The 12,054-nt window shown below is 41.4% G+C and overlaps 1 protein-coding gene across 1 annotated transcript in view; it reads left to right on the top strand.

The window, feature by feature from the left end:
* The first annotated feature begins 3,409 nt into the window (after nt 1–3,409).
* Nucleotides 3,410–12,054, top strand: part of Galnt8 (polypeptide N-acetylgalactosaminyltransferase 8) — a 43,095-nt gene continuing 34,450 nt past the window's right edge. The window contains exons 1-2 of the mRNA XM_020180600.2: nt 3,410–3,620; nt 10,093–10,390. Of these exons, the coding sequence (XP_020036189.2) occupies nt 3,410–3,620; nt 10,093–10,390 (509 nt within the window). The remainder of the gene's footprint in view (nt 3,621–10,092; nt 10,391–12,054) is intronic.

Genomic DNA, 12,054 nt, shown 5'->3' with positions numbered 1-12,054 from the left:
GAATTGTCAGAACATCTAGTCATTTCCATTGTAGAAGCATTTTAGGAAAATAATTATGACTGACCACATTAAAACAGCAATACTAAGTGCTCCTTGTTACAATTCAGAACACATGGACACAAGTCTGCAAAATCTAGCATCACTAAAATTTTAATTTGGAGAGTGTTGATATGGTAAAGGTTTCTTCCTAAGAAGGCTTGTATGTTTGGGGAGTATAAATACACTACAAAGGAGCTGACAACAATTAGCATCACAGTTGCACAGATGTCATGTATACATATTAATTTAGCTTTTTGGAATAAAATTTAGAATTTTTGGCTAGGAAAGATAATAGGTGTTCAGCATTAAAAAAAGTCAAAACTTTAGCTCTTATAAGTTAGGGGACAATGCTTGTGATCTCAAATAGCCTTATTTCCTAATGCACAAGTCCATTTAATATATACAACAATATTTATTTGGCTAAGACAAATAGAGGCCAGGTTTTAAATAGCAGAATTGCCCAAATGGCAGGGTTTTTCTGAATGTTACTGATTGCAAACAGAACTGCCAAAAGTTTCATTCAAAGTCTTAAATGTATTGCTTTTGGATAAGAGAGAACTTTAGCTGGTCATTTTACATATATTAAACCGACAAATTTTTAACTCTGCAAATTTTGCGTAATATTTAGATAACGTCTAGACACACAGTTGTACATACTTTTAACCACAAATAATAGAGCACTAATTGTGTTACTTGTTTCATTGCCCAGTTTATAAGGCAGTGTTTAAGAGACCTTTACATGAGCAAATACCTAAATGAACTCTGATTTAGTTAAGGTTTACTTCCCTAAGTATTTAAAAGCTTGGTAAGATCAACAGAAAACACGAGAAGGCAGAGGTCAGAGAATCTTGGTCAGAGGCTGTCCCCTGGGTAAAACTCAAGACCCTTTCTAAAAAATAGCTCAAGCATAAAGGTGAAGTGGCTCAAGTGGTAGAGTGCCTGCCTACCAAGTGTGAGGCCTTGAGTTCAAACCTCAATACCACCAAAAAATTATAGCTCACTTTATTTTAAGTTTCTTTATCCATAATAAAATTGTCTTAACTATCTCTTCTACATACTTTGAGGACCACATCAGATGATGTGGTTTTTTCTCCATCTGTCAAACCTAGTTTAGAAAACTCAAGAGAAGGAAAGTCTTTTCTATTTACTCATATTTTTACTCTTCCTGTTGCTCATTTTTTCCTTCCAGATGTTCTAAGATTCTTGTTTCTGTAATTTCTTCATTTAGGAAAATTTCTGTATAGTTTTTTTTTTTCCCTGCAGTACTGGGGTTTGAACTCAGAGCCTTGAACTTGCTAGGCAAACACTGTTATGCCCCAGTCCTTTTGCTTCTAATTTCTTTTTCAGATAGAGTCTTGTGTTTTTGCCTGAATTAGTCTTGTACTGCTATCCTCCTTTCTCTGCCTTTCAAGGAGCTGAGATTACAGGCATGCTCCACCATGCCCAGCCCTGAATCCATTCTTTTAAGAGATGTCTACTGGCTACTGACTTTTCTTTTCTGAGAATGTCTTGATTTCCCCTTCCTTACTAGAGGATATTTTTTGGATATGGAAATCTGAGACAACTGTTTATTTCTTTCAGCACTGATAAAATATTGTGGTACTTCCCTTTGGTCTTTGTGATTTCAGACAAGAACTCTGTCATCTTGATTGTTCTCTCCATAGGGATTGCTGCTCTCTTGCTACTTTTTAAGCATTTTAAAAGTTAGTTTTCAGAAGATGGGTTGTGATGTTTCTGTACATAGATTTCTTTGCGTTCATCCTATTTGAGGTTAATTCAACTGCTTAACTCTGTCTTTTGCAGCCAGGCACTGGTGGCTTATGCTTGTAATCCTAGCTACTCAGGAGGCAGAGAGCAGAAGGATCGAGGTTTGAAGCCAGCCTGGGTAAATAGTTCCTGAGACCCTATCTCAAAAAAAATCTATCACAAAGAAAGGGCTAGTGGAGTGGCTCAAGGTGTAGGCCCTGAGTTCAAACCCCAGTACAACAACAACAACAAATCTGTCTTTTTTAGCTTTGGAGAAATCTGATCCCTTGTTTCTTAAAATTTTTACTTAGCTGCTTTCTTCTTTCCTTCTAAGGCTCAAATGTCATGAATATTAAGTAATTTGTTATAAACTCATGGGTGTCTTCTTCTTTTTGCTGTTGAGGCTTGGCCAGTGATTTAAAATTTTGTTTATTGTACCGGGTGTGTTAGGCCAACAGAAAACCTGTAGGACTCACATCTGTGTTGTTGAGTAGTCTCAAGATCTCTAGCCTGTCTGCCCTCTTCTCTCTACCTTTCAGTTTTCCTGTTTCTTTTATATATAATGTCTAGAGTTTTTAGTTGCCATTAGTGATGGGGAACAGAGACCAATGTGTCTACTGGATTCAACTCAGAAATGGAAGGGAATCATGCATTTTTTTCTGTTTTGACTCCAATCTAATTGATGAGTATCAAATTGATTACTTTCTGTTTTTTTCTCTTTCATTCTATCTCTTTCCCTAAAACCATGTCTTTTCTTTAATCCACCTGTCTGCCCCAGTGCTTTTCTGCATATGCTGTTTTGGGGACCTAGTGGGTAGTCCAAGGGTCCAGGACAGGGTGATAACTTCAACTATGGAAGTACCCAACACTGGACTGAGAATTTGAACTTTTGGCCCTGGGGAGCAATTTTAAGTGTTTAATCTGTAGTGATGATAGTTAGTGATTTCTGTGGGGCGTGGAGGCAAAGGAGTTACTGGAAGGTGAGATAGGGCAGAGTACAGAGTTGAGAAGAGGATATTAGAAGACAGAGATTGGTGAAGCAGGTAATTCCCCCAGGTTTGCCCCAGGTTACGGCTCCAGGTTACCTCCAAGCACAAAGGGTCCAGGAATCAGCAGGAAATTATACAACTATTATGTCCACAACCCAGCCCTGTAGAGTTAGGCAGAAAGAGAGCTAAAGTCCTTCCTCTCGAAAAGCAGACAAGACCCTCCCTACTTTGTGCATTCCTTTCTCAGCCTATTTGTCCCCTTGGGTACCAAAGGACCAGACCTTACAAGTCCCCTCAGAGAGCCTCCCAGGTGATTTTACCAGGGAGAGAGAACAGTAAAAAACAGAGAGAGAGAGAGAGAAAGAGCCGTGTTCCCCTGACTTCTGAGGCAGTTCTAGGTGTGCTCAGGTGACTTACCAGTCACTGGGAGGTTCCCTTGGCACACTCCCCACACCTGATGCTGCTCAGGGACAAACCAGGCAGCTTGTGACAGTGTTCCTGGCAACAGAACATCTGGTTCAGCAGTCAGAGTGACATTTGTGCAGGCACCGGTGACCGACTCAGCCAGTCCTGCCCCCAGCTTACCTGACCAGCAAGTGCTCAGCCGGCAGGGAGTGAGGGGTCACAGGCAGAAGATGATGCTCAGGTGGAAACTGCCCAAAGTCCTCTGCACTGGGCTGACTCTGGTCATTGCCGTCAATCTCCTCCTGGCGTTTTCTACCAAGAGGCCTTTTCAAGGCTTGATTCTGGGTAGTCACCAAAGGGAGCTCCGTTCATCTCTCTCAGAGTGGGATGAAGCCATGGCCAAGAGACTCTCTCACCTGGAGGAGGATGTGCAACATCTGAGTAAGTGCAGCACACTAATGTGGAGGCGTGACATGCATGTGTGTGCATGCGAGTGGGCTTAGGTGGGCAGAAGTGGAATGAGAGTAGGCAGGTGGGGGAGGGAATGGGGTATGTGTGGAAGAGATGCATGTGTGCTTTCCTTCATTTGGAACACAACATGCCATGTGCACACACATGGTCACATCTGCATATGTGCAACCAAGAAGCCCCGAGAGGCTCAGGGATGTCTAGGCACAGCCCTTTCCTTAGGCCTGTGTGTGACAGGGATGGCCTGTGTGTGCCATCTCTGGTGGCAAAGGGCTTACTTCCTCTTGGTTGGGAGCTCTGACAGGAGTGAATGGCAGCTTTGTTAGAGGGCGAAGATAGAATTCTGCCATGGCCTTATGACTGTGGGACTTTGGGCAAGTGCTTATCTCTCCTAGCAGCATGTCTACAGAATGATAATGATAATTATGATGACAAGGGGTGCCTTGCTGACCTTCCAGGTTGTGAAATACATGCAAAAGGTGACATGTGCCCAATTTAAAGTTCAACACATCTTGGGGTTTGCTCATGATTCAGGCTCTCCCACAGAAAGCAAACTCTGCAGCATCCGACTTCAGTGAGAAAGTCACAATCTTTCCTGCTCTTCAAGTGACAAGGCTCAAGTGCTGATCCCTTAAGGGAGGTGTTGAATGCACAAGCAGGAATGTGACTCCTTGGATGTGTGGATGGGGCTGGAGATGGTGATGGTGTCTTTTAAAATGAGACATGAGCATTATCGAATTTTAGAGTGAAGAAAAAAGAAAAAGAAAGACAGGAAGAGAAAAGGGAAGGAAGAGAGGAGAGAAGAGAGAGAGAGACACACACACACACACACACACACACACACACAGAGAACAAGACAGGAAAAGGGAAGTAAGTGAGAGAGAATAAAAGTTTATAGTGAGACAAAAGGAAAAGGGAAATGAGATGGGGAAGAGGCTAAAAGGAGGGGGACATCAAGCAACCCATAGCATCTTCTACACCCCCTCCTAACATTCACTGTGTTTCACTGTAATACAATTTTCTGGAAAGCAAAGTTCATAAAGATTGGTTCCATGAATATCTCGTTTTTCACTCTCTTTTTTTTTTTTTTGTGGTACTGGGGTTTGAACTCAGGCCTACACCTCGAGCCACTCCACCAGCCCTTTTTTGTGGTTCCTCCCCCCTCCCCATAGGGTCTTATGAACTATTTGCCTGGGGCTGGCTTTGAACCATGATCCTCCTGATCTCTGACTCCTGAGTAGCTAGGATTACAGGTGTGAGCCACTGGTGCCCGGCTACCATTCTCTCCTATACACACATAGAAATTAAGTAGATGAATGTGTGAGTATAGGAAGGGGAGAGAAAAGGACAGACAGACAAAAATGAAGGGAAGTGTGATACAGGGCAAGGGAGTGGAAGAAACAGAGGTTTCTGGGTTCCCTCCAGGGTCCTGGCTCATCTGGCTGGGTGGGACAGAGCACATGGGAGTGTGAGCAGTGCAGCTTAGCTAGGCGGAGTCTATGCACCCAGGATGTGACCCGGCAGCAACATCCACAGAGCACCTGGACCACACCCGAACTCTCCCACCCAACCCTGGTGCTCAGCTTACTGTCCCAGCCTCCGCCAGCCTTTCAAGGGCAGATCTTTCCTTCATCTGGAACACTGGATGTCATGAGGAGCCATCCAGTGCCACCCAGGTATATTTATTTCCCTTTCCTTCTTTTTAGCGACACTTCCTCCTTTTCTTCTAATCTTGGTGCTGCCACTTTAGTCCTTCTAAAAAGTAACGTCAACTTTCTTCCTCTTGAGATGGACCTCCAATGTCTTCTGGGCCCTGTTTCCAGATCACTAAATTCTCTTTGGACCTACAGTGCTTCCTGTACCAGAAAACCTGTTCAATTACCCATTATCCCCATTCTTCTTGCCTCCAGGTGCCAGGAAGATTGAAGAAAACCGTAAGTCAATAAAGATACTTGGGGAAAATTAACAGCAAAAACAAACATGTAATGATATATCTCTATTGACAGAGGAAACTGTGACTCTAAGTCAGTTTACTGGAACCTCCCTAGCAATTCCTAAAAGCTCCACCAGAGTAGTGCTGTTGGGTGTGTCCCCTTTGGGGCTTGGAAAGTTTCAGTACGAGTCACTGGAATTAGCTGGTGACTCTATTTGTGCTGTTGGACTCTCTGCCCTTCTTCAAATAGATTCTGGGTTGTCCAGGTCCAAACCAGTTCCCATGGGCAGTAGGGAGGGAAAGAGAAAATGGAACGCTCCCAAAGAAAATGTAGAGGAATTTAGAGGCAAAGGAACCCTGTACCATCCTGTGACTCCATGCTCTTAGTTCCAAAAAGTGTGACAAATATGATTCACTGTGGAACACTGTCAACATTTTGTTCTCTCTTTAATTTTCAACCTGAGCAAATATGCCTGGTATTTACACAAGGTTCTTTGACAGACCTACTAACACTTGTTTTTCTCCCCAATAAGCTTTCACCATCCTCCTTTCAGTCTTAAGCACTTTAGTTGATTCTCTTTCTCCTTTTCTTGTCCTTGGACCAATCTTCTTTCTCCTTCTCTACCTCCTTCTGTTTTTTGAGATTGGGTCTTGCTATGTAGCATAGGTTGGCCTTGAACCTGAGATCCTCTTGCCTCAGCCTCCCAAATGCTGGGATTACAGGCATACTTCATTGTGTCCAGCTTCCAATCTTGCATATTCTTCCAAACATATTTTCCTTCCAGTTGTACGACTTCCAGCTTCCATTTTGAGGTCTACATATACATCTGAGGTCCAGCTCACATTCTGCTTACCCAGTTAGGTGCTGTGCATAGGACTGTATCCCAGAGAAGAGCCACACTATGGGACCATCTCCTCCCCTGCTGGGGGTCCTGGGCTTCAATCATACAGAGGAAAGGGTGCCTTCTCTCTTAATGTGCAGGAAGATGCTGGATGGGCTGAAGGTAATCCCATCAGCCTGGGTGGAATTTAATGTGGGTTTAGGGGAGGACTAGTGAGAACTCAGTGATACGATGGCAGAGAGACTTCACTACCCTCATAATGACTGCAAGTGTCCTAATCTCTAAGTATTGAAATGGTTCCTTTCTCTCTCTTCTTTTGTTGAGTTTATAGACTGTATTTGAGGTACAATTGTTAGGACTCCAGCACAAATCTTACAGGGTTTTTGTAAAGCTGAGGTACACAATGGATGGGAAAGAGCTCTGAAATTTGTCTTCCATTTTCTAAGTGTAAAGCATCATGGGTACTATTGGTGCCATGGACCTTGGAAGGCCTCTCCTGTATATAAACAGTCCTCTGCCTGGGTCTGTTACTATCTGGTCTTCATAAGTATTGCTTTTTTCCTATCAGCTTTAATTCTGATTTTTAAAATGATGCATCCTAATTTAGAACTTGTGGGAAATATTGCCAAGTCCAGAAATAAACCATTAATCAATAATTCAGCTGGTCATTAATTTTGAAAAATATTTCATTTTTTGTGCATTCCTTCCCATTTTTTCCTTGCAGGTGCATTTAGTGAGTTGTATTATATGTGGGCAATTTCATTTATCTTAAGAATAAGCATTTGATAAAAATTGGGAATCTGGTAACAAAATGTTCACAAGTTTTCTATTCATTTTACATCACTCTGAAGCTCAGGTAGGATATACAGTCTTCTTCTCTGTAAGGGAGAGGCCCCCATGGTCTTGTATATAAGGACAGAGCAGGTATTCAGGAGCCAAGATTCCTGATTTCAACATGTTCTCCAGCAGATCCATCTCTACACTCTGTTGCTTTGCACTGTTCCCTACCTGGGCGTCAATGGGAGGCTGTTATTCAATGTTGAAATAGAGGGTTTTAAAAAAAAAGATGGTAAGAAAGGACAAATAAGAAGTAATGTGGGATGACCTGCTTTTGTTTCCATATCAGATCAGATCAGGTTACTTGGCCTACGAAGAGACAGCAAGGCATACAGTTATGGAAACATTTCATTTCTTGATGCTTCAAGTCTAATTGATAGGCTAGAGCTGCTATGTCAAAGTCCTGTGTTACGTGGAAGGGCAAACAGGGGAGGCCAGGACCCACATTGGGTGCAGTGTTACATGTCAGACACTATCCACAGATCGGCTCATTGCTGTCCTCACAAACAGCTCTGTGAGTTAAATATCAATGCACCTGCCTCAGGCTCACAAATGGTTGCACAATATGGAGTCACACATATCTAAGTAGTGACAGTAGTGTTTCTGTAAGAAATGACATTGGAATTTTGATGGAGATTATATTAAATCTCTAAATTGTATTTAGTAGTTTAGGCATTTTCACAATATTAATTCTGTTGATCTATGAACATGGGAGGTTGACAGTGTTGCTATCTTCTAGTACCTTCTTCAATTTCTTTCTTCAGTTTTTTTGTTTGTTTTTGGTTGTATTGGGATTTGAACTCAGGGTCTTATGCTTGTTAAGAAGGTGTTGTACTACTTGAATCATACCCCAAGTTCTTTCTGCTTTTTAGTTATTTTTCAGATAGGTTCTTATGGTTTTTTTTGCCTGGATTGGCCTTGGGCCATGGCCTCCTTCATATACATCCCACAGAGCTGGGATAACAAATGTGTTTCCCATTTGTTGAGACAGGATCCTCCTGATCTCTGCCTCTTGAGGAGCTGGTATTTCAGGCATGAGTCCCCAGTGCCTGGCCTTTCTTCAGTGTTTTATAGTTTTAATTTAGAGGTCTTTCACCTCCTCAATTAAGTTTATTCCCAGGTATTTTTTGAGGTTATTGTAAATGAGATTGTTTTCCTAATTTCTTTCTCAGCCTTTTCATTATTAGTATATAGAAAATCTACTGATACTTGTATGTTGATTTTTTTTTTGGTGGTACTGGGTTTAGGGCTGAACTTGCTAGGCAGATTCTTTACCATTTGAGCCACACACTCAGCCAGATCAAAGAGTTTTTTGGTGCAGTCTTTAGGGTCTTTTAAATATAGAATCATATTATCTGCAAATAGGGATAATTTGATTTTTTCCTCTTCTGTTTGTATCCCCTTTATTTTTTCTCTTGTCTTGTTGTTCTGACTAAGAATTCAAGCACTAGATTGAATAATAGTGGAATGGACTCCCTGTCTTGTTCTTAATTTTAGAGGAAATTATTTCAGTTTTTCCCCATTTAGTATGATGTTCACTATAAGTTTTGTCATATATAACCTTCATTTGTTGAGGTACATTACTTCTATTCCTAGTTTCTTCAGGACTTTTATCATGAAGGGATATTGAATTTTGTCAAAGGCTCTTTCCATATCTATTGAGATGATCATGTGATTTATGTCCTTAATTCTATTTATGTGCTATATTACATTTCTTGATTTGCATATATTGACAAAAACCATTTGGATTTTGTTTTTTAGCAGTCTGTGTTTTCTGATTGGAGAGTTAAGAACATTTACATTTATGGTTATTATTGAGAGGTATTTGTTGATTTCTGTGATTTTGTTGGCTTTTTTCCTGATTAATTAAAGCACAGTTTGCTTTTGTCTTTTTCCCTTATTCATCTTAAGGGTTTATTGGCTTACTGAGATAAACATGTTTGGTTCTTTCCGAATTCTCATTTGTTCATCTGTTCCTCTCATGAAATTTATTCTTTTCTGAGTGCTTGTGTTTCTGACTGTCTTTCTTCCTTTTCTGTATGTAGGATTCCTTTCAGTGTCTTCTGCAATGCTGGCTTAGTGATCATGAATTGCTTTAGCTTATGCTTATCTTGGAAGATCTTAATTTTCCCACTAATTTTAAGTGATAACTTTGCTGGATATTGTATTTTTTGTGTGTATATGTGGGCCTAGGGTTTGAACTCAGGGCTTCCTGCTTGCAAAGCAAGTACTCTACTGCTTGAGCCATACCCCTAGTGCATTTTACTGTGGTTATTTTGGAGATAGGGGTCTTATGATCTATTTGCCTGGGCTGGCCTCAAACCATGAATGTACTGATCTCAGCCTCCCAGGTAATTAGGATTATAAGCATGAGCCACTGGCATCTGGCTGGATATCATAATCTTGATTGACAATTATTTTCTCTCAGGGCTTAAAATACATTTTTCCATGCTTTGCTGGCTTTTAGGCTTTTTGTTAGAGGTTTCATGTAATTCTGATGAGTTTGCCTTTGTAAGTTGTATTAAGAAATGATTTATTTTGGTTCACAGTGTTGAAGGTTTGACTTCAAACAGGGTTGGATGGCCATGTTGCTTTTTGGGCCATGGTGAAGCAGCATTATGGTGAGAGTGCCCAGTGGATGAGGTGCTCACCTATAGTGGTAGAGTATAAGGAGGGATGGGGGCCAGAATTCCAATCTCCCCTTCTCCCCTTGAAGAGCATACACCTACCTGTCTTGAATATTTCCAGCTAGGCCCCACCTCTTAAAGTAGAGCCAGGACAGAGGACCAAGCCTCCAATACATCATCCAACCCCTTATCCTCTTCATTTGCAGAAGAAAGTATGTTATTGGCTATGAAGCAACACAAAAATGTGGAGACTACAAAAAAGAAGGAGAAAGTTGAAGTTCACCCTGTTCAAAATGCAGTGAATGCCAAGGCGACAGAGTCAAAGCAGCCCGCACCGCCAAGGAAACTCTTCCCACATTCCAGGCTCTTTCAACAGTGGGGCGAGGGTCTTTCTGAGGCCCAGCAGAAAGATGCCCAGGACCTGTTCCAGAGGTTTGGCTACAACGTTTACCTCAGCAACCAGTTACCTCACAATCGCAGCATCCCAGACACACGAGATGCCAGGTCGGATGGACGGGGTGGGGTCCAGGGCCTCAGTGTGATTTGGGGTGAACTCTGGAAGCCATGGTATTCAAGGAGGAGGTGAATTGGGGAGTGTATGGGTTGGAGAAGGGGATAATCAGAGTCCTTTTTGTTGTTTTGATTTTCCTATGTCATTTTTTTTTTTTGAGACAGAGTCTTACTTTGTAGCCCAGGCTGGCCTGAAACTCATGGCACTCCTGCCTCAGTCTCCTGAGTGCTGGGATTGCAGGTGTGTGCCACTACACTGATTGAGTTCTTGTTTTTAATTCATGTATGATACAAATTCAAGGAAGAAAACCCACTGATCCAAATACTTGCAGTCTTTTGGAGAGGAAGAGAGATGTCAGAGAGACAGAGACCCTTGAGAATTTTGAAACAATGGGCCTAACTAAGAATGTTACAGATGGGGACACTGAGACTGAGTCAACCAAGTCAGTAGCTTTGTTTCCTCCTCTGGTGCTTTCCTGAATTCTCTACTTGAGTTAGTCTTTGTTTTTAAATCTAATCTGATCGTTTTTCCCTTCTGTTTCCTTTTCCCACAGCTTTGTCTGTTTCTGCCTTTCTCACTTTCCTACATAATTAAAAAATAACAGCTTTGTTGAGATATGATTCTCATATGATACAACTCATCTATTTAAAGTGTGCAATTCAATGTTTTTTAGCATATTAAGAGCTGTGCACCATCCCCACAATCAACTTTTAAATGTTTTGGTCATTTCTTAAAGAAATGCACCAGTGGCTCATGCCTATAATCCTAGCTACTCAGGAGGCAGAGATCAGGAGGATTGCAGTTCAAAGCCAGCCTAGGCAAATTGTTCATGAGACCCTATCTCGATAAAACCCATCACAAAAAAGGGTTGGTGGAGTGGATCAAATGGTAAGAACACCAGCCTAGAAAGTGTAAGACCCCAAGTTCAAATCCCAGTGCCTCAAAAAAGAGTACTCATTGTCAGCCACTTTCTATATCCCCACAACTGCCTCATCCCTAGGCAAACACTATTCCACTCTCTCTGACCCTATGGATTTGCCTTTTCTGGACTTTTCTTATCAATGGAATCATATAACGTGGGTCTTTTGTGACTGGATTGTTTTCACTTTTCATACTGTTCAATTGTTGTCCGCGTTGTGGCAGGTGTCAATACTTCATTCCTTTTTGCTGACGTACCATATCTTATCTACCTAGTTCTCGGTTGATGAACATTGCATGGGATCCACTTGTAGACTATTATGAGTAGTGCTGCCATGATTGTTCACAAACACATTTTTTTTCATGGAAAAATGTCTTCATTTTTCTTGGGTGCACATTAAGAGAAGGGTTGTTGGGTCAACCTTGTAGGAATGCCACACCAGTTTTCAAAGTGGCTGCATCATTTTGTATTCTGTCCAGCAGTACAGGAGAGTCTTGATCCTCCTATACTCACTAACATTTGCTATCAGTGTTTTTGATTACTTTTCTTATTGGGTGTGAAATGGTATCTCATTGTGGCTTTGGTTTAAATTTATTTGAGAGCCTAATGATATTGAATGTCTTTTCATGTGCCCATTAGCCATTCTTTTGTCCTCTTTGGAAAAATGTCTATTTGGAGATATTCTTATTTTAAAAATTGGTTTATGTCTTTTTAAATGATTGGATTGCAAATGTTTCT

The sequence above is a fragment of the Castor canadensis genome, chromosome 6 (genome assembly GCF_047511655.1).
Source record: "Castor canadensis chromosome 6, mCasCan1.hap1v2, whole genome shotgun sequence".
Taxonomy (NCBI): Eukaryota; Metazoa; Chordata; class Mammalia; order Rodentia; family Castoridae; genus Castor; species Castor canadensis.
The sequence above is the reverse complement of the archived record's forward strand: the minus strand, read 5'-3'. Positions and strand labels throughout refer to the sequence as shown.